The sequence below is a fragment of the Chinchilla lanigera genome, unplaced genomic scaffold (assembly GCF_000276665.1).
Source record: "Chinchilla lanigera isolate Chin_1 unplaced genomic scaffold, ChiLan1.0 scaffold00071, whole genome shotgun sequence".
Taxonomy (NCBI): domain Eukaryota; kingdom Metazoa; phylum Chordata; class Mammalia; order Rodentia; family Chinchillidae; genus Chinchilla; species Chinchilla lanigera.
Genome location: NW_004955472.1, coordinates 1000382 through 1022300, shown reverse-complemented (window position 1 = coordinate 1022300; position 21919 = coordinate 1000382). Strand labels below are relative to the sequence as shown.

At 42.7% G+C, this 21919-nt stretch overlaps 1 protein-coding gene across 4 annotated transcripts in view; it reads left to right on the top strand.

The window, feature by feature from the left end:
• Nucleotides 1–2758: 2758 nt before the first annotated feature.
• LOC102011979 (protein unc-13 homolog B) overlaps nt 2759–21919 on the top strand; it is a gene marked incomplete at its 5' end in the record, with an annotated part of 149550 nt that continues 130389 nt past the window's right edge. For all 4 annotated transcript variants that reach the window (XM_013522966.1, XM_013522967.1, XM_013522965.1 and 1 more), the window contains 5 exon segments: nt 2759–2858; nt 9520–9637; nt 10993–11116; nt 15355–15428; nt 21603–21660. In XM_013522966.1, the coding sequence (XP_013378420.1) occupies nt 2759–2858; nt 9520–9637; nt 10993–11116; nt 15355–15428; nt 21603–21660 (474 nt within the window).

The window sequence follows — 21919 nt, the reverse complement described above, 5'->3', positions numbered from 1 at the left end:
GCTAGGATCTAGAAGTAGGATTTCTGGGTCAAAAGTGTATATTTAAAATAAATTTGGTAGTTGCTGCAGGATTGCACTTTTTTTTTTTTTTTTTTGGAGACAGGGTCTCACTATGCAGTTCAGGCTGGCCTTGAACTCATTATATAGTCCAGGCTAGTGTCAAAGTTGAGGTGATCCTCCTGCCTCAGCCTCCCAAGTGCTGGAATTACAGACATGAATCCAGCCCCTGATTGCAATTCTTAAAAAACGTTTTTCTGGAAAGTGTTGGGGTTTGAAATGTGCCTTCTAGCACTGAACTACAGCCCTAGCCCTGGAAGTTTTTACTGATTATACTGAGACCGAAAGTATATGAACGTTTTTTTCTAAATCTCTATCAATGTTAAATCATATGAAGCTTTTACAGATTTGTCCATCTGAAGATCAAAGATGGCATCTCATTATGGTGATATGCTTTTCCTTGTTTGTGAACATCAGATTACAAAGACTCTGATTTCTGCTTTGGGGAGGGGGTCTGGGGCTTACTGGAAAAATATGAACATACCTAGGAACCTTGGGAAACTTGGAAAAAACGGACCTTAGTACAGCAGGAAATAAAGCAGTTTCAGAGCTCACTGTTTTCTCCATTGGCTCTGAGTTAGGATTCCTCTCCCTTGTGAGGATCTCTTCTGCTCTCCTTTGTCTCCCAGCTGGGTTTCTCTGCTTACCCATCTTGCGCAAAATCCATCATAGCTGCTCCAATGGAGTCTATTACATCTTTCCTTCTAGCTTTAGCACCAGTCCCCAACTTACCTGTATTCCTTTCTTCCTTTTTCATTTAATTTTTTGTCTTTTTGAGAGAGGGTCTCACTATGCAGTTCAGGCTCACCTTGAACTCACTTTATAGCCCATGCTGGCCTCAAACTCACAGCAGTCCTCCTGCCTCAGCCTTCCAAGTGCTGGGATGACAGGCATGTGCCTCCATGCCCGGCTGAAATCTTTTGAGAAGGAATCAGATTGGTCTCTGCATTTCGCCAGCTGTGGATTTGCTGTTCTTGGGTTGTGACAACATCTGTTCTGGTCAACTGTGTATGACTGGATAGAGGGGTGGAGAACAAGATCATATAATGCAAGACATAGCTCGGGCTGGGAGCGTAGTTAGTGATAGGATACTTGCCTAGGGTGTGTGAGACCCTGTATTTGATCCCCAGCACCACAAAAACAAAACCAAACACAAAAAAATGCCAGTAGAGTAGCTCGTGGACTAATGCATGAGTACTGGTGGATATGTGTGGGAATTCCCTTTATATATATGGGCGTTTATCTTTATATATCTTTAGTATAATTATAAAGTTTCCCTGTTAGTAAGTATAAAACTACATAATTTTAAATGATACTTGAAAAATTTGTCTTCTATTAGAAGTGTATGATGTGTGGTGGCAAAGGCCTGTAATCCCAGCACTCGGGAGGCTGAGGCAGGAGGATCCTTGGGAGTTCAAGGCCAGCCTGGGCTACAAAGTGAGCTCAAGGCAACCTGAACTGCATAGTGAAACCCTGTCACAAAAAGACAAAAAAAGAAAAAAAAAAAAGTATATGAGAGGGCCCATTTTCTCACATCTTAGCTGACATTGAGTAATTATTTAAGCAGTGTTTGTGACTTTGATGTGTTAAAAGTGAGAGTGCCATTTTTTCATTTTATAAAATGATGGATTTCTGCATAGAAAACAAACCCTCAGTTCATGGCCCTTAATCATGACCAGAGGGTATGTAACAGGGTGACTACAGAATATGCTGTGTTAAGCAGTCAGTTTTGTCTTTTTGTTTTTGTGAGACAAGGTCTCACTATGTATTTTAGGCTGGCCTTGAGCTCACTATGTAGGCCAAGCGGGCCGGCCTGGAACTCATGTTAATCCTCTTGCCTCAGCCTCCCAAGTTCTGGGATAGCAGACCTGTGCTGCCACGCCCAGCTACCTTTATTTTCTTAAAATTTTATTTGTTTGCTTGTTTGTTTGTTTATGGCACTAGGAATTGAATTGAGGGCCTCTGCACTGAACTAGATCCCCAACTCTTTTTTAAAAAAAGTTTTTATTTTGAGACAAGGTCTGGATAAATCACTGAATTGTCTAGGTTGGAGTCAAACTTGGGGTCCTCTTGCCTCGGCCTCTCAGAGTGCTAAGGTTACGTGTGTGTGCCACTATACCTGGTTGCCTTTGCTTAATCCTGTTTATTTTTTCAGGCTACAGAATTTTCTTTTCTCAACTGTGTGACAACGTTGCTTTTTATATAATTTGTGCTTTAGGCCAGACTATGTAGATCAAATTTCAAATCCACTTCCTTTATAAGTATTTTCCTTGAATTTTTGTTTCTCTTGAAAGCTGGGCAGTTGTTATCTTATTTTTTTTTTCTAAACTGCGAATGAGCTCTAAAATCAATTTAGTAGATTCTGTCTCACTAGAATAGTATCATATGTATGTATCATATTGTGATATTTTAAATAATGTATCATATTTTATATTTAATGAAGCTTTTGTGTCAGTTTACATGTATATATAAATCTCTTCTAGGTCATATGCAAAATAGTTCTTAAAATTTGAAAAACATGTTTTAAGTTAGTGTGTAGTTTTATAATTCTTGCAACTCTATTGTGCCTTCATTTTTGCAATGTGAAAATGCACTTTTGGTACTTTAATTTGTATACTACTTAATTCCAACGGCTTTGATATTGGGCAGCAATCCGAGTACTGAGCCTAATATTTCTATTTTATTTTACATTTTTTTAAAGATAAATTTAACACATATGTGACCCTGAAAGTACAGAATGTAAAGAGCACAACTGTCGCAGTCCGTGGTGACCAGCCTTCCTGGGAACAGGATTTCATGTTGTAAGTACTGCGCGGCGGCAGCGTGCGCACTTGTGATCTTTCAAAGGTGACGGCATTGCGTGAAACGCATGTGCCTGAGATTTATCAGACGTGCAGATGCCGTGGAACACTTCTGCACGAACACTGCAGCTACAGGCTCACGTGAGACCTGAGATGTGGTAGATGGGTGAGGTAGATCTTCACTTTCTAACGTCTCGTGGACGTGTGTGTGTGGGGTAACTGGTGACTGAACTCAGGGCCTTTGCACAAAACAACATCCCTAGCCTTTTATATTTTGTATTTTGAGACAAGGTCTTGATAAATTGCTCAGGCTGGACTTGAATTTGCAGGCTTCCTGCTTCAGCCTCCCAGAGTGCTGGGATTCTAGGTACCACCACATGCTCAGCTTTATAATCTGTTCTAACATGAATGGTGAATGTGAGTGAGCCCCCGATTAATTCACAACTAGTCGGGTTTTCTTAGTGGTCAGAGGTACACTGTAGACCTAATATAATAGTAAACATAACTTCACCTTTGTTTCTTAGAGAGCTCTGAGGAAATGTGGCTGTGTGTGTACATAAGTCATCTGCCCTAGAGGATGAAGATTGAGTGTAAAGTCCTCCTGCTTTATTGAGTAAAAATGTTCTATATTCACTTAATTGATACGTAAACATTAGTAGAATTTGAGTAAGACAAAAAATTAATGTATTTTTATTTTAAACTCTGGCTTTGAAAACTTGCTATTCGCCCCTACTCCCATAAATTTCAGGAATACCCCCTCCCCAAAGGGACAGGAAATACAGAATATCATACTGATATTCTATGTAGGGCTAAGCACTTAACTTTTCTGAAGCCAATTTCCTTATCTGGAAAGGTCTTCCTTTCTTAAAAAGGTTTTACTATTTTCTTGAGAGTAGGAGGTAGGCACAAAGAGGTCAAGAGAAAATATATAAATTCTTCTTTGTAAATTTCTCTGAAGTTTGAAATTAAAGTGAATGTACTTTGTTAAGTTTTACAGCGGAGTTCAAAAAAATAATAAGGGCTGATTCTTACGTTTATGGGGAACCATTTTAATCTTCTGGGCATTAATGAATTGCCCTTCAAAGTACCATTTAGGGCTAGGCGTGGTGGCACATGCCTGTAATCCCAGCACTCGGGAGGCTGAGGCAGGAGGATCATTGCAAGTTTGAGGCCAGCCTGGGTTACAAAGTGAGCTCAAGGTCAGCCTGAACTGCATAGCGAGACCCTGTCACAAAAAAAAAAAAAGTACCATTTAGGAGGCTTTATCATGATAGTTAGATGGTAATGATACTTAACAGGTAAGCTTAGGAAGGTGTGAAGGAACACAGTAGCAGGAGGGATAGAGCAGAAAAGATGCATAGAAGATGTTAAGGTGGTAGAACCAAAAGATTTGTTGGAATGATTGGCAGGTGGTGTGCCCCTTTATTTCCTTCTCTCAACCCCTCCCGTCCTTTGCCTTCCCCTGGGGATCAAGCTCAGAGCCTCATGCATGCTAGGCAGTTTTGCTACTGAGCTATACCTCCAGCCTGCTGTGCCATTTATTGGAGTAGGGGTTAATGTAAGATCGATTATGGAGGGCTGGGCATGGTGGTACACATTTGTAATCCCAGCACTTGGGAGGCTGAGGCAGGAGGATCACTGCGAGTTCCAGGCCAGCCTGAGCTACAAAGTGAGTTCAAGACCAACCTGAACTGCATAGCAAGACCCTGACTCAAAAAGAAAAAAAAAAAATCAATTATGAATAAGCCTATATTTGAGGTTCTTATTGGCAAGTAGGCTATAGGTCCAGAAGATAGTTATAAACCGTAACCTGCCACTTTGGGAGGAAGTCTGGTTTCAAGAAATAGTTGGGTCTCTGGAAGACATAAGTGTAGATGAAAATTTAGGACGAGAGTGTGCAGTGAGCAAAGGACTGGGCGGAACTGGACAGCAGCAGCAGTCGCGGGGACTGAGGAGGTGGAGAAGGAATGGCCGGAGAGAGGAAGGGATCGGGAGACAGAGGTGTCAGTGGAAGCTCAGGTTTCAGACAGGAGACTGATGGGTCACGCTCCTCACTTGCTGCCTCTCGCGGGCGTGAGGCCCTTTTATTCCTCTCGTATTCGCAGTGACGTGGGGGTGAGACTGCCTGTTCCGTTCCCCGCTCGCGGTGTGCAGACTCAGCAGCGAGCGGGTCGCGGGCTTCCCGTGGGAGCTGCCGCGCAGTGGCAGGGCTGTCAGTGCGGCCGCGCTGCTCTCCGCCGCCTTCCGGGCCGGGGCTGCGCTGTGGTTGTCGTTGCGCGCGGAGCGCAGTGGTGTTCTGCAGTCCTTGTCAGGACGGCTAGCTGTACTCGCACGTTCGTTTTCCCGTTGCCTGTCCTCTTGCCCTTCAGCTCTTGTACGTGTGTGCTTTCTTCCATCTCCCACATCGAGACGTGCGTGCTGTTGCCCTTTCCCTTTCCACGGGCTTTTTCTTAGCTATTTCTTGTGCCTCTGTGCGCCTCCTGCCCTGTCCTCTTCCCAGCAGCCCCCCTGCCGGTCTCCCGCCTCCCTCCTCCCTCCTTTCTCCTCCTTCCTGGTACGTTAAGCAACAGTTTCTCACATTTGCATTTGTGTTTCTGTGTCCAGTTTTTTTGTTGTCTTTTTGAGACAGGATTTTACTTTGTAGCCCAGGCTGGCCTCAAACTCGCAGTGATCCTCCCGCCTCAGCCTCCCAAGTGGTGGGATTGCAGGCATGTGGCACCACATCCCCCTCTGTGTCTAATTTTAGGGTTAGAGTTTTCTTTGTTCCCTCTCCCTGCATCGGCCGCTCCCTCTTTGTTTTTTGCTGGTGGTGGTTCTGGCAATTGGACCCAGGACTTATTGAATACTAGGCAAGTGTCAGCCCTGAGCCACTTGCCCAGATCTCTGTATTTTAAGACAAAGTCTTGCTAAATTTTCAAACTTGTCCTGAGGTTTTAATCCTCCTGTTTCAGTTCTGGCAAGCTGGAAGCTGGGATCATAGGCATATGCCACCATATCCTATTGATTGATTGATTGATTGATTGATTGATTGATTTTCTCGGTACCGGGAACCGAACTCATGACCTTGTGCTGGCCAGTTAGGCGCTGTGCCGCTGAGCTAAATCCCCAGCCCCCATATCCAGTTTAGATTGATGGATTGCTATCCATCTGCCCGCCCACCCACCTGCCTGCCTGCCTGCCTGCCTGCCTCCCTCCCTTCCTTCCTTCCTTTTTTTGTAGTATTGGGGATTGAACTCAGGGCCCTCACACTAGGATAATCCCTAGCCCTTTTAATTTTTGTATTTTGAGGTAGGTTCTCCCTAAATTGCTCAGGCTGGGGTTGAACTGGTAGTCTTCCTGCCTCAGCCTCCCACTGTGCCACTGTGCCCAGCCTAGATTTTTTTTTTCCTGCTTTGTAGTCCAGGCTGGTCTTGAACTCACTGAGTAGCCCAGGCTGGCCTCAAACTCCTGGCATTCCTCCCTCCTCAGCCTCCCGAGTGCTGGAAGTACAGGTGTGTGCCACCATGTCTGGCAGATTGTTCCTTTCTTACTGAGGGTCTCTTCATGGCTGGTGTGAATGTTGTAGCCCAGAATCTTGTACACGTGTATGCACATGCACTCTTGTTTGAGATGATTAAGAGTACAGCTGCTTCTGCAGAGTGCTGGGGAGGAGGCCGAAACAGAGCTGGTAGCCTTCTCCTTGCGCCTGCTGAGCACGCAGAAATAGCTGTTTTCTCATACAAAATCTCACTGTTTAAGCCTTACTCTTTAGAGTTCTCTGAAGAACAGATTTTTAAAAATATGTCGTTATTGAAGACCTCTGGCTCTTTTATCTCTTTTATCTCTTGGTTTAAGAGGCTATTTAGTAGTTCTTTGGGAGTATTACTTATGTATTTCTAAGCAGTTTTTTCATTTACAGATTCAGATTAAGCATACTTCAGATAGATTTAGATGCTGTACATGTATTTTCAAAGACTAATTAGGATGAGTGAAACTGTGGCAAAAATTTAATTTCCTCACTGAACACCTAACTTAATAGCTGGCTAAGTCCCCTAGTTGTTCATTTTTTGGTGGCTTTGAAAAGATCTCCAGATAGCTTAGAAGTTTGGGAGTTAAGAGCTGGATTCAATGTTATGGGTCTTCCTTAAAGTACCAAAACAAATTTAAGTGCTCAGGAAATACTAAGTGAACAAATGAACTCCTTAGCACATTCTGTGCTCTGTATTTATGTAAAAGGGGAAAGATTTTCTTCACTTTCTGCGCATTTGACATGAATCCTATGGCAGTTAATACACATCCCAAGCTTGTGCATCTGAGAACACTTGTAGTACAATAGGGAAGCCAAGCTTTTTCTAAAGCACACTTTTTTTTGAGATGGTTTTCATCTAGCTGGTCTGGCCTTGAGATCCTTGTGCTTTGCCTCCTTAGTAGTGGAGTTGCAGGTGTGTGCCACCTTAGCCAGCTGAAGCACACACTTGAAACAGCTTCTTGTCATGAGTACCTATTGTTTTTTGTGTGTGTGTTTTCGAGACAGGGTTTCCCTGTGCAATTCAGGCTGGCCTTGAACTTACTTTGTAGCCCAGGTGGGCCTCAAACTCACAGCGATCCTCCTGGCTCAGCCTCCCAAGTGCTAGGATTATAAGCCTGTGCCAACACACCCGGCCCCCTGTTGATTTTCTGAGGATGGTGTTTTGCTGCAATTGGCTTTCTCTCATTTTTCTTACCTTAAATTAATTTCCCTTCAAATAACATTGTGTTTCAAAAAAAGCTTTCTAGAGAATGTTTTCAGCATTAACATAAATATTTTTGTGTTCCACCCTAAGATTACAGTTATTCTTAAATTAGTCTTTCCAAGCAGGATACTCTACCATGTATGACCTAGCTTTTACACAATAATTATCTGGCTTTTTCTGGGATGAGTTGTTTTCAGATAATTTTTCTCTGGTTATTACTTTGGGAAAATAATATTTGTCATTATCCTATGATAATTACTTTATAAGTGACAGTGCCTGGCTTAACTGATACATGATTAAGTCTTCCAGCGGTTGAGTGATATAAAGTACACTTTAGTGTCCCTCATCTGCCTCTAAGTGTTTCCATTAAATTTACATGTTCCCTGGGACCTTTTACCTTTGTTGGGAGTTGAATTTTGTGAGAAAGACTTACTTTTTCCAAAAGTTCTTCGTATATAGTGCAGAGGTATAAGTTGGGGCAGTATTAGTGTGGGTTTTTGTTGTTGTTTGTTTGTTTGTTTTTAGACAGGGTCTTGCTGTGTAGCCCACGCTAACCTTGAATTTGCAGTGATTTTTGTGCCTCAGCCTCCTGAGTGCTAGGGTCACAGGCATGGGCCACTATGCCTCGCACGAGCAGTTTAAGTTTTAACAGTTGTTATGGCTGTGTCTGGAGCCGGGGATATAGCTCAGCGGCACAAGCGCCTGCCTGGCAAGTGCAAAGAAGAGAGATGGCTGTGTCTAGATGTACCCCTAAAGCCTCATGCGTCATAGGTGGAGCTTTTTCAGAGGTGGCTGAACCTAGAGTTTGTGACACGGAATTGATTCATGGTGCAATGCTAAGATCAAGGGCAGTAGGGTCAAGGGTGTGAGTGCTACCTGCCCTGAGTAGCCTGCATAAGATACGAGGCTCAAAAGAGCTGTGGTTGTCCCTTGCTTGCTTTTGCTCTGCTATCTTCTGCCCACCATGAACTGTTTCTCCTCTGTGATGCCTGGCTGCCATGCCACCCTGTTTTAGAACCAGCTGATTATGGCCCGGAAACCTCTACAAAGTATGAGCTAAATAAACCTTTCCCCATTTAACTCTGGGTGTTGGGGTATTTTGTCGCAGCAATGAGAAAAGTCACTAAAACAACAATAAAACAGTGGATGTGGTGGTGCATTCCTGTAATTCCAGCACTCAGAGGCTGAGGCAGGAGGATCACCGTGAGTTTGAGACCAGCCTGGGCTACATAAATGAGTTCAGGGCCAGCCTGAGCTGCATAGTGAGACCCTGCCTCAAAAAGAAAACAACAACAACAACAAAAAAACCAAACCTCTAAAAACATAAAACAAACAAATCCTGAAAGCCATGCCTACAGGTGGAGATTGCAGGCAGGCAGCAGGCCTGGCCACAGCGCCCTCCTCTCTTGGCCTCATTCTGTTGTGAAAATGCAGTAGGCTGATGGTGGTGCTGTTTCCCAGGGGTAGGGACAGACTGACAAAGACCCCCTCCAGCTTTATTAAGGTATAATTGGTATATCAAAATTACATCATTAATGTATACCGTTTAATGTATTTTGACACATATATTTACTTTTTACTATCGTCATAATCAAGATAAGAAACATGTCACTTCCACCAGTTTCCTTGTGCCACCCACACCCTTTCTTATACTAGGGACACTTAAAATGCAGTCTGCCTCTTCAGTGCTTAAGTGCACAGTGCCTTGTTATTAGGTGCCAGGTTATGGTCTCTGCAACTTAGCAATTCTGAATGACTAGCAGGGATACTTTTCTGGAAGTCTTACGTAGGTTTCAGAAACCCCAAAAATGGCTGCAGCGTCCTGGGACGTTTTGGTTTTCCTTGAAGATAGGATCCCGGAGAGAAATTATTTGAAGTTAGCTAGAAGGTGACACAGCATTTCCCCTACACTGTCTGCTGTTCCTCACACGGTCTCTCCTTCCCTTTAGCGAGATAAGCCGCCTGGACCTGGGCCTCAGCGTGGAGGTGTGGAACAAAGGGCTGATCTGGGACACCATGGTGGGGGTCGTGTGGATCGCCCTGAGGACCATTCGTCAGTCAGATGAGGTCAGTCAGAGCACCGGCCTTTCCTCATTCTGGCCCCACCCTAGCTGGATTTCTCTGGTCCTTTCTGGTCAGAGGGTATGTGACCTGCCTGTTCTTAATCTCTCCCAGGGAAGCGTCTTCTTCCTGTGTCCTGTGACAGCCCCGGCGGGGTGAGCTTGGGGGTCAGAGTGCCTCTCTGACCTCATCAGATGGGGAGCCTCACCTGAGTAGTGAGCCTGCATGCACACACGTTCCCCTCAAGACAAGGCCCGGGGAGTCCCACTAAACCTCCGTAGCCAGCTGGCTGGAGCCTATTTATGGCTTTGTTTCCTTGAGTTACCGGAGACATGGTTTCAGGCCTTTTCTTGAGCACGTAACCCTAACAGGACGTAAGGAACTGTCGGGCGTGGGAACTGGTGTTCACACCGTTGTGGTACAGCATCTGTAGAACTGAGCTCCCATCCCACTTCTTCCGGTTAGACTGTGACTCGGACAACATCACTGCCCTGTTTGTACTCACTTCATATGCAGACAGAAGCTATTATATTCCTGTGAGGCTCAACATGAACCATGAGTTTGCTCTGGGACTGGGGATGTTGAAGACATGGCCTCTGTTTTCTGTATTTCTTTTATTCCTGGCTAAATCTCTACAGCCCTAGATGGGCAGTTCACTTTCATTACAGCCATTGTTCAGTTCTATTGACCTGGCAATGTCAGGAGCTCTTTACTAATGAGAAATGGAGATACATATTCTTAAGTGACACAGTTGTTAAGAATCATGCAGATAGCTGAGCGTGGTGGCGCACACCTGTAATGCCAGCACTCAGGAGGCTGAGGCAGGAGGATCCTTGCAAGTTCAAGACCAGCCCAGCTACAAAGTGAGCTCAAGGCCAGCCTGAATTGCACAGCAAGACCCTGTCTCAAAAAAGACCAAAAAAACCAACAAAAAGAACAACAAAAAAACCCATCAGATTAACTGTCAATCCATGGAAAGGCTTCGCTTTAGAATTGATACTGCAGAAGCTGCGTCCCTGCCACAGGGAAGAGCAAGAGCCGTGTGCTGTCTGGGTGACAGTGGCGTGCTTTTTTTTCCTTTTTGAGACAGGGTCTCACTGTGCAGTTCAGGCTGGCCTTGAGCTCACTTCGTAGCCCAGGCTGGTCTGGAACTTGCAACGATCCTCCTGCCTCAGCCTCTGGAGTGCTGGGATTACAGGCATGCGCCCCCACCTCAGGCTTGACAGTGGCCTTTTTGCCTATCAGGACAAGCTGCCCTCAGCAGCTCTCGAACAGAGAACTCAGAGAAAAACACCTGACACTCGAACTAAGAGGGGAGCCAAGGAAAGATTAAAATCTAATCTTGGATTTTTGTTTCCTAGGAAGGGCCTGGGGAGTGGTCTACCTTGGAAGCAGAGACATTAATGAAAGATGACGAGATTTGTGGAACTAAAAACCCAACTCCTCATAAAATTTTACTTGATACAAGATTTGAGTTGCCATTTGGTAAGTCTGTTTGTTGAGACTTTATTATTTTTGGGTATTTTTCAGACGGGGTCTTTCTGTCTAGTTTGGCTGGCCTTGAATTTACAGTGCAGCCCAGGCTGGCTTCGAACTTACAGGGATCCTCCTGCCTCAGCCTCTTTAGTGCTGGGGTCATAGGTGGGCACCACCACACCAGGCACTGATGATTTTAAAAACCACTTAATTCTTTATGTCGGTTGTTTGACGTTATTTGCTGCTTGTTGCACTGGTACACGTTTGTCTTCTCAGCTGTTTCAGAGGGCGTGATGGGTTCTTCCTCCGCTCTGTGTCCCTGACTTCAGTGTGCTGCCTGTTAGAGTCCACACTGAAAACGCGTACTCTTCATCTTACTTAGGCCGGTGACTGTTACAATGATCTGTGAGATGTCTGCTTGTGAGATCTATTCTTTAACATCTGTGATCACAATGTGAATATTTACCTTGTGGTTTATTGATTTTAAGTTGAGTTGGGTATAGTGGCACATGCCTGCTGCAATCCCAGCACTTTGGGAGACTGAGGCAGGAGGAGCGCAAGTTCGAGCCCCGCCTGGGCAACTTAGTGACTTACTGGGACCCGGTCTCAAAGCAAACAAGATAATATAAGATAAAACAAAAACATTGAAGAGCACTAATAAGTAGAATAGTATCTTTTTTCCTGTGCGTGTGTGTGGTATTAGAGATTAAACCCAGGGACACTCTTCCACTGAGCTATCTCCTCAGCCTTTTTTTTTTTCACTTTAAGACAGAGTCTTGGGGCTAGGGACATAGCTTGGTGGCACAGTGCCTACCTGGCAAGTGAGAGGTCCTGAGTTTGATTCCCAGTATCAAAAGAAAGGGGACAGGGTCTTGTTAAGTTGCCTAGGCTAGCTCGAATCTGAAGTCTTCCTGCCTCAGCCCCCCAAGGAGCATGTGCCACTGCCCATAGCTAGTATATCACCTGTAGAAATAGATTTTATTTTATTTTTTTAATTTTTTTTTTCAGTACCAGGAGTTGAACTCATGACCTCACGCTTGCCAGGCAGGTGCTGTGCCGCTGAGCTAAATCCCTAGCCCCAGAAATAGATTTTAAAATCACAAAATCACCTACTTATGATAAAAATTCAAATAGTGAGGAAATAGAGATAATGAAGTTAATAGATTTTTGTTCTACTTCCACCTCCTGTGCATTTGCCAGAGGTCAACCACTGTTAACTTTTTGTGTGTCTTGCTTTAGACAAGAGACATTCATTTTCTAGAAATATACTTAGTAAAATTTGGGCTAGAGTGATATGTGGTATTATATAAACTACTAAAACGTGTGGCTCAGACATTGTTCCATGTTATACTTTAAGATCTTCCTTCCTTATCTGAACAAGTGCCTTCTCTGTAATATATCCAGGTGAGCCTGTGCTGATTGACATGCAGGTTGTTCCTAGTTTTTTTAATAGTACATACTGCTCTGATTTACAGTTTGTGTACCTGTGCCCATCATGAGTCTAGGATGAATGCCTTCATGCAGAATTGCAAGCTCCAAGAGGATGTATATTATTACGCATCTTAGATGCTGCAAAGTTACTTGTCAAAAAAGTTGTACAATTTATATTCTTTTTTTTTTTTTTTTTTTTTTTTTTGGTACTGGGAATTGAACTCAGGACCTTGTGCTTGCCAGGCAGGCGCTGTTCTGCTGAGCTATGTCCCTGGCCACAATTTATATTCTTATCAACTCCCTGAAGAGTGCCTACTTCTGCACTTCTTGCCAACATTTTGTATTTCCTAATTTTTGACCTTATCTAATTGTTTCTTTTTTTTGGTATCGGGCATTGAACTCAGGACCTCGCATTTGCTAGGCAGGCGCTGCACCACTGAGCTATGTCCCCAGCCTCTAATCGGTTTAAATGGTATCTTGTTTTAGTTGAATTCTTTTAGGGTAATTTTAATTTTTACTGTTTGCATTATTAGTATTGATGTATTGTTACTCCTACTGTTTTATGATTTCAGTTCATCTTGACCTTGTATCCTAAGGTGATTTAAGCAAAACTTCCATGATGTTCCAGCTAACCAAAAAATAACTAAATTCTTTTGTGTGTGTGTGTGTGTGTGTGTGTGTGTATGTCTTTTTGAGATAGGTCTTGCTATGCAGTGCAGAGTGGCCTGGAGCTCACTTTGTACCCCAGGCTGGCCTTTGTACCTCCTGCCTCAGCCTCCTGAGTGCTGGGATTACAGGCATGGGCCACCATGCCTGGCTTCAAAAATAACAAAATTCAGAATATTACCTGAAAAAACAATACAGAGTGCCAAGTGAAAGCGCAGCAGGTGTGTTTGTCTCAGCACTCTGCACGTGTTAGCAGCCCTGTGCTGTCACCCTTGACTGTCGGTGTATTTTTTTTTTAGTACCGGGAATTGAACTCAGGACCTTGCACTTGCCAGGCACGCACTGTACCACTGAGCTGTGTCCCTGGCCTTACACTCGGCTGTCTTGTGAGACCACAGGCAGAGAAAAGCGGTGGAGCTCTTGCTTCTGGCTTAGTGTTTGTGCTGTTTTCTAGTGCTGGTCTCCAGCAGTGGAGTCTCCATCTTGCTGCGCCGGGAAGTAGCTGATAGTGAGTCCTGGGCTCAATGCCACAGACACTGGCTGCTCTCACCAGTGTTTAGCAGATTGTTTTGAGTAAATAATTTCTTTGCTGCATGCCCTAGGAACAGTACCAGAGACTGTAAATGGCTGGGTTTTTTGTTGTTTTTATTTGGTTTTGTTTCTTTTAATGTATGTAACTTACACCAGTTTTGCTAGGGATCTGTCTTTAGAGCTTATTCTGTCATGGCAGGGGTTTGTTCATCCTCCATTAAATTTTAAACACACATTCTCTAGTAATACATCACTTACATCCTGTCATAGGTAGCAGTATGTGTTTCTATCAAGATTTTGAGATTTTTGAGTTTTGTTTCTTTTCTTTTTTTTTGGTTTTTGAGACAGGGTCTTGCTGTGCGGTCCAGGCTGGCCTTGATCTCACCCCAGTCTTTCTGCCTGAGCCTCCCAAGTGCTGAGATTATAGGCATGCGCCACTATTAAATTTTGAGTTTCTTGAGGGCCTTGTGTAAATATGTCTGTTGTTTACTTGACACATGATAGGGCCTAATAAATAGTAGTTTGAGTAAACTGGTAAAATTTCAGGTAAGTGAAGTTTGATTTTGACTGGACGTAATGTGAATGTGGCCCTGTTATTACTGTACTTAGGGTTAGAATACATCTTTTAAAAGTTTAATAAGGGACCCTTCCTTTTTAAGGCTGAATAATAACTTGCATTGTTTATACATATAGCACTTGGCATACTCTTGCATCTGTTCGTGGACCCTTGGGTTACTTCAGCTCTTAGCTGTTGTGAATAATGGTGCTGTGAACGTGGATGTACAAATATCTTTTTGAGATCCTCTTAGATATATACTGAGGAGTGAGATAGCTGGATCACATGGTAAATAAATAAATAAATAAATTGCATTTGTTTATTTGCAGTACCAAAGATTGATTGAACGCAGAGCCTTCACACTGAGCTACACTTCCAACCCCTTTTTAAAAATTTTTATTTTGAGAAGGTCTTGCTGAGTCACTAAGTTGCCCAGGGTGGGCTCAACTTGAAAACCTTCTTGCCTCAGTCTTCCAGAGTGTTGTGATTATAGGTATATGTCATTACACCTGGCTGAGTTTTTATCATGTTTATATCCTAAGATCCGACTTTTTCACCTAAGTTGGTCTTTTGTACTGTTTTGATCTTGCTGAGTGAAGGGTTATATAGAAAAAAGGGTTACATATGATTATATAGAAAGTATGGTTTTTGGAATTACATTGATCATAGTTTGAGTCACAGCTGATAAATGACCATAGCCAAATTATTTATTTATTTGTTTATTTATTTAGCTGTGTAGTCCAGGTTGCCCTGGAACTTTCTATGTAGGCCCAGGTGGCCTTGAACTTGTGCTCCTCCTGCCTCTGGCTATTGAGGCATATAGCACCATGCTTGGATATTTAACTTTCTGAGCTTCAGTTTCTTCATTGCAAAAGAGAACATTGGGATTAGTATAGTAGTGCATTATATTGGTTTTAGTAAAGATTTAAAATAATGTGTATGGCAAGAACTGAGTCACCAGTAACTATCACCTTTCAAACTATAAGCATTTGACTAAACAAATGTTACCTACTGATGTTGAGCTGTGGTCAGTGTGGCTGACATGTCTTCTTTTTTATGGCAGATATCCCAGAGGAGGAAGCCAGATACTGGACTTACAAGTTGGAGCAAATCAATGAGCTGGGAGCTGACAGTGAGGTGGGAACGGTCTTATTTGCAGTGTGGAGAGGGAGAGAAGTCTCTGATGCATTTCATAGGTTGTCCAGGGGAGGTCCCGAGAGCATCTTGTCCTGCAGCATGAAATGACTTAAATGTCACTAAGGAAAGAGAGTAGTTAGCGTCCTGAAATTTCACTAGAAGGCTCCATCTCCCCCTCTTGTTTTTCCCAGTGTCCTTTTTCTTTTTTTGGTCTTTTTGAGACAGGGCCTCACTCTGCAGTTCAGGCTGGCCTTGAGCTCACTTTGTAGCCTTGGTTGGTCTCTAACTTGCAATAATCCTCCTGCCTCAGCCTCCTGAGTGCCCAAATTACAGGCACCACCATGCCTGGCTGGCTTTAAGTCCCAGTGTCCTTCAAACAGTCAAGGTAGTCTGGCTGTGCAGTCTGTTGAGGAAGGAGCTGCTACCAGGAAATCTGTCCTCATGTGTTACACAAATGAGAAGGGATTTCTTCTATTCCCACCCAGATTTTTGGATATTATGTTCATTTATGTGCTCTCTTTAGGGACCATTGGACTATTTGCAATTTTTTTTTTACATTGAGGATTTGACGTATATTTACAGTGAACTACAACCCCAGCTCTATTTTTTGGTACCAGGAATCGAACTCAGGACCTTGCACTTACCGGGCACGTGCTTATGCTGCTGAGCTAAATCCCTGCCCTACGCCCCCAGCTCTTTTTTTATTTTTTATTTTGAGGCAGAGTTTTGCTAAGTAACACAGCCTGCAATCTCCTGCGTTAGCCTTCTGGAATGCTTGGATAACAGTTGTGCACCACCACGTGTATTTTGGTCCTGGTTTTATAATTTATCTCTAGAAATGAGTCTAGTGTATACAAAAGAACACAGTCAGGTCAGTCTGGGGTGTCAGGAAAGGAGAACAGTTTCGCTATTGGCAGTTGAGGGAAAAGATAGTGTTTCCTTTTACACAAGTTGAGCTGTTAAAAAATGAGTCTCAGAGCGTCAGGGTATTTCAATGGAATTGTCTAGTAAGCAGCTTTATGAGAGCGTCCAAAGCTTATGCTTGAGGACAGTGGACCCAGAGTTTGAATTCGTCAGTGTATTAGTGCTGATTGAAGTCATAGCAATGGAAAAGCTTGCTCTGGTGGATCATGTAGAGAAAGTATTGAAGAAGAACAGGACAAAATTTGGGAAGCATCAAAGATAGAGTTCTGGGAAATAAGAGTCAGAAAAGGTTGCCTGAAAGGGAAAAAATAGGAGAAAAGTTCATGGAACAAAGAAAAAAATTAAAAGAGGAAAGGTTTATGGAACAAACAGAGAAGAGATTCAGCATAGAAATTCGTGCGTAGTATCACAGGCTCAAAGAAAATTAATTCTAAAATGGAGCTACTGGTTTTTAAATATACATATTTTCAGTGTTTTGGTTTTTTGAGGTGCTAGGGTCTGAACCCAGGGCCTTCTGTATACTAGGAAAGCACTCCTATTGCTGGGCTACGTCTCCAGTCTGAGCTGTTGGGTTTGGTTACCAACAACCAGCGTCCATCTGGAGAATAGTAGAGAAGCTGTGGTTTGATAGTGTGTTAATTTCTTAGGGCTGCAGTGAAGTACTACAAATTGGGTGACTTAAAAACAACCAAAATTTATTTTGTCACAGCTCTGGAGGTTAGAAGTTTGCAATTAAGGTGTTGGCAGGGTCAGTTCAGGTTCCTCTGGAGCTTTGAAGGAGGACCCATTCCGTGCCTCTCCCCTAGCTGTGACGGTTGCTTACTGTTTGGGGCTTGTAGATGCACCTTTCTAACCTTAGCCTGAATTGTCACCTGCCTCTCTGTGTTTTCATAGTGCATTCCCTTGTCTCTGTCTGTGTCTAAATGTTCACTTTTCTTAGAAGGACATCATCAGTGGATTACTTTGGTTACCTCTGCAGATTCCCTATTGCCATATGCAGGCATATTCATAGGTACTTAGGGTTAGATGTCACTGTATCTTTTTTTGAGGACACAGTTCAACCCAAAATGAGTTAAATGAAAGATAAAGAAATAGAATTTAGTACAAGTGACAACTACTTTTTCAGGCTTTTCCTTTACTTCAGCTGAATCCTTTAGTAGAATTTCTGTTATTAAACCACATAACTCACCTAATGGCCAAGTCAACACACTAACTTTTTCTTTGTTGAAAGAGAAAGTCTTTTTCTCTTCTTGATAACTCTCAGCATTTGTTCTGTCCTTGCATCTACTCTGGGCTTTTGTTCTCCTTAAATAGTAGATAGCCTTGAAACTTTTATTATCTTTTCCTGGCAAAAAAAGAAACTACTCCTTTATAAAGTAAATAAATGTTTTTATCATAAGATATATTGTCACATAAGATATAAGTCACATATTGTGGAAGAAATATGTTTTGTGAGCTAGGTGTGGTGACACATGCCTGTAATCCCAGCACTCAGGAGACTGAGGCAGGAGGATCATTCTGAGTTCAAGACCAGCCTAGGCTACAAGTGAGCTCAAGGCCAGCCGGAACTGCATAGTGAGACCCTGTCTCAAAAAAGACAAAAAAAAAAAAAAAAAAAAGTTATGTGACTTCAGTCACACCAAACTTAAGAAACTAATAGCCGCTCTGTATTGTTTAAGATTTTTATCAATTTATGAGTAAAATATATAGGTTGATGGAACTTGGGGAGACAATGGAAAGTAAAATAGAATTTTGACTAAAAACAAGCAATAAATACGATTGTTTCAGTAGTAGAAGGCAAATACAAAAGGATATACGAATCAAAGTATAAACTTTAACTGTGAAGTATTTTGCTTTTTCAGTGTCAGTGGATAAAACAGTTTTTTGTTTTGTTTTTGTGCTGGAAATCAAACTCGGGACCTTGTGCTTTCCAGGCAGGCACAGGTGCTTGTGCCGCTGAGCTATATCCCTGGCTTGTTTTGTTTTTTGAGATGGTCTCGCTGCGTAATACAGGCTGACCTTGTATTGGCTAGGGTTCACTAGAGGAACAGATTTAATATAAAGGATTTACAAGGTAGGCTTAAAATGGCTGCCTGCAGAGGTGGAGGATGCAGGAGGAGTGTGTGTGCTGGAGAGCAGAGGGTCCAGTCAGAAGCTGAAGGCCTGGAGCTCACTGTAGAGCACCCCATAAGTCTGGATCAGAAGGACGAAGTGTTTGCGTCGGAAGGCTGGAGAGTGTGCTAGAAGCTTGGAGAAGGACGTCCAAGGGCAGCAGTGAACACTGGAGCTCTTCTAAAAAAGCAGGAGGGAGACTTCCTCCTTTCCTTTTGTATTCCGTCCAGGGGACAAGCCTCTGGGTTGGTGCCACCCACACGCAGGGGCCGTCTTCTCTCTTCAGAGTCAGTCATTCAGACACAACCGGCACTGTGCTAAACTGATTTGCTAGCATTCCTTACTCAAACTGACACCACCATTAACTATCACAGAGCTTAACTCCCTGTATGGCCCAGGCTGGCCTTGAACTAAAGATCCGTCTGCCGCATGCTCCTGACTGCTGGGTTACAGGCACTCACTGCCATGCCTGGCTCATTGAATGGTTTTTCCTTCTACAGATTAATGTAGAAAAAACTAGTATTGGAGAGGAATTTATCCTTTTGTACCCATCGTGGCCTTCGTTACAAATTCAATTCTAAATGATTTTATTTTTGATGATATAGTTGATATTTATAGTAATTATTCTTCACACTATACTTTTGACTTTACAAGCTTTTTGTCACTATGGAATCAGTTGGATTAAAATGCTAAAAAAACAAATACAACTTTGATAAATATGGCAGAATTTTGCAAATTTTAATAACAGTGGTTCTGTTGTTTCCAACTCCCTATGAGATTTTTGCTTCCTGTTTGTATTTTAGGTCAAGATATGGAACTCACTAAGTTTACATCTTTCATCTTATACCACTGTTTCCCTCCCCTCCCCTCCCTCTCATTTTTTTGTTTGTTTTGTTTTTTTGAGACAGGGTCTCACTGTGTAGTTCAGGCTGGCCTTGAGCTCACTTTGTAGTCCAGGCCGCCCTCAAATTCACAGCGATCCTCCTTCCTCAGCCTCCGAAGTCCGGGGATTGCAGGGATGGGCCACCACACCTGACTCCTGTTTTTTGAGATAAGGTCTTGCTATGTAGCTCAGGCAGCAACTGAACTCAGGCTGGCCTCAAACTTGTGACAGTCCTCCTACTTCAACCTCCCAAGTGCTGGGATTACAGGCATGAGTCATGCCTGGCACCACTGCTTCTTTACTGGCTTTTTTCCTTGTACTGGAGATTAATCCAGGGCATTGTGCATGTCAGGCAAGTACTTTACCACTAATCTATATCCTCAGCCCTTAAATAGCCTTTTTGAGACGCAGTTTATACATATCATGCAATGTACCCATTTAAAATGTGCAATTCGGTGGCTTTTAGAATATTCAGAGTTACACATCTGTCACCACAAGCAATTCTGGACATTTTCATTACCCTACAGAGAGACCCTGTCAGAGCCATCACTGTCAAGTCCCTTCATCCTCCTCAGCCTTAGGTAGCCGTTAATCTAGCTTCGGTTTTTCTGTATTAACGTCGGCTAGACATTTCATAGAGGTGGAATTACATGTGGTCCTCAGTGATCGTCTTCCTTCAGCTAGCGTGTCCTCCTATTATTAGCATCTTATATTGGTGTGGCATACGTGTTACAGTTAAGGAACTGATATTGATGTAGTACTAACTAAAGAATTATTGTTATGCATTTTATTAATTAAAAGTCGGAAAATTATTACCCACAGAAATGATAAGTGTTCCAGTATCTGTCCCAGGTTACTGCATTACATTTAGTTGTCACACTTCCTTTGCTGTTGCATTTCCTTAGACTTTCCTTGTTTTTTTGTTATGACCCTTATTTTTAAAAATTCATTGCTTAAGACATCTGGTAACACATTCTTCTTTACATGTGGACTCTGCATCAGTGGATACAACCTATCTTGAGTTGAAGATACTTTTTTTTGTTTGTTTTCTGGTACCAGGAATCGAACTCACGATCTTGCACTTGCCAGGCAGGTGCTATACTGCTAAGCTAAATCCCCAGCCCCCTTGAGTTGAAGATATTTAAAAAAAAAAAATCCACCCATACTTTTCTGTGTGTGGCGTTAGAGACTGAACCTGGGGCCTCACATAATGCTAAGCCAGTGCTCTGCCACTGAGCTGTACCCTTTACCCATAAAGATTGTTTTCTTTGTTGTAACCTCTCCAAATGGCATAGACTAACGTTGCCTTAGACTTTTACATTGTCTTAGGTATTGTAAATACTCTAGATACGCTTGAAGTATACAGGACAACATGCATAAGTTAAATGCAAATACTTGCCATTTTATATAAAGGTTTGAGCATCTGGGGTCTGAGATTCACGAAGGGTGTCCTGGAACCAGTCCCCATCACCGGGGGTGATAGATGTGTAACTTATAATAGGAAGTGGAGAGCCTGCCTTTTTCCTAACTATAAGGAGAGTGCGTTGCCCTAAAGTATGACTTTAAAATTTGTCATTGACTTTGGTAGATATTATTAGGTTAAAGAAATTCTATTTTCTTTCAGATTTTTTTTTCAGATTTTCTAATAAGCATTTTTGTCACGAAACTGGGATTTTATACAACCATTATCTATTCTATTAGATAACATATTTTCCTCTTTAATCTCTTTAATGTGGTGAATTACATGAGTAGGTTTATAGATAGTTAATAGTTCTTATGTTTAAAGCTCACCCAGTCAGGTTATATGTGCATTTTATGCATACATGCATATATATGCACACATGCATATATGTGCACATATATAGACACATTCACGTATAAATATTACATACTTATATAATGTGAATTATCTTAGTAATCTATTGGTATTTTTGTCTGTGTTCATTGATGAGGTCAACCTATTTTCCTATTTTATAGTATCTTTGTCAGGTTTTTACAGATAGATTATTGTGCGTGTGTTTTTGAGATAAGAGTTTCACCGTGCAGTTCAGGCTTGCCTTGAACTCCCTTTGTAGCCAGCACCGTAACTGATAGTCTTGGTGTTAGGGTCACACAGAGAAAGTAGCAGTGGGTTGTTCTGTTTCATTAATAACAAATTTAACTCAAGTCGAGCACTAAACCTTTTTGTAGGTGGCTGAGGTTCCCCCTGTACTTGGGCCTCTTGTTACATATTTCTTCCTCCTCTCTCCTTCTAGTGTTCTGTGCAAGAAGAAGGTCTGAGGAAGCCACTGTCCACGGCCGCCGCCCAGTGCTGTGAGTGAGGAGCCTGCCGCTCAGCCTGTCGTAACTGCAGCTCTCTTAACCTTCTTCAGTGTGGCTTACGTGGGGTTGGGAGGGCAGAGGCACATGCTTGTAAGCAGAAGGGATTCCGGAAGTTCTGCTGTCTAGGCACCTGCTTCAGGAAGAGGCTTTGTATGCTTTTGGCAAGGTAGCAGTGCTCATTGTTTTTTTCCATTTGCAAGCTTTTACTACTGGGTGTCTGATTTTACCCTCTATCTTTGTTTACCTGTTT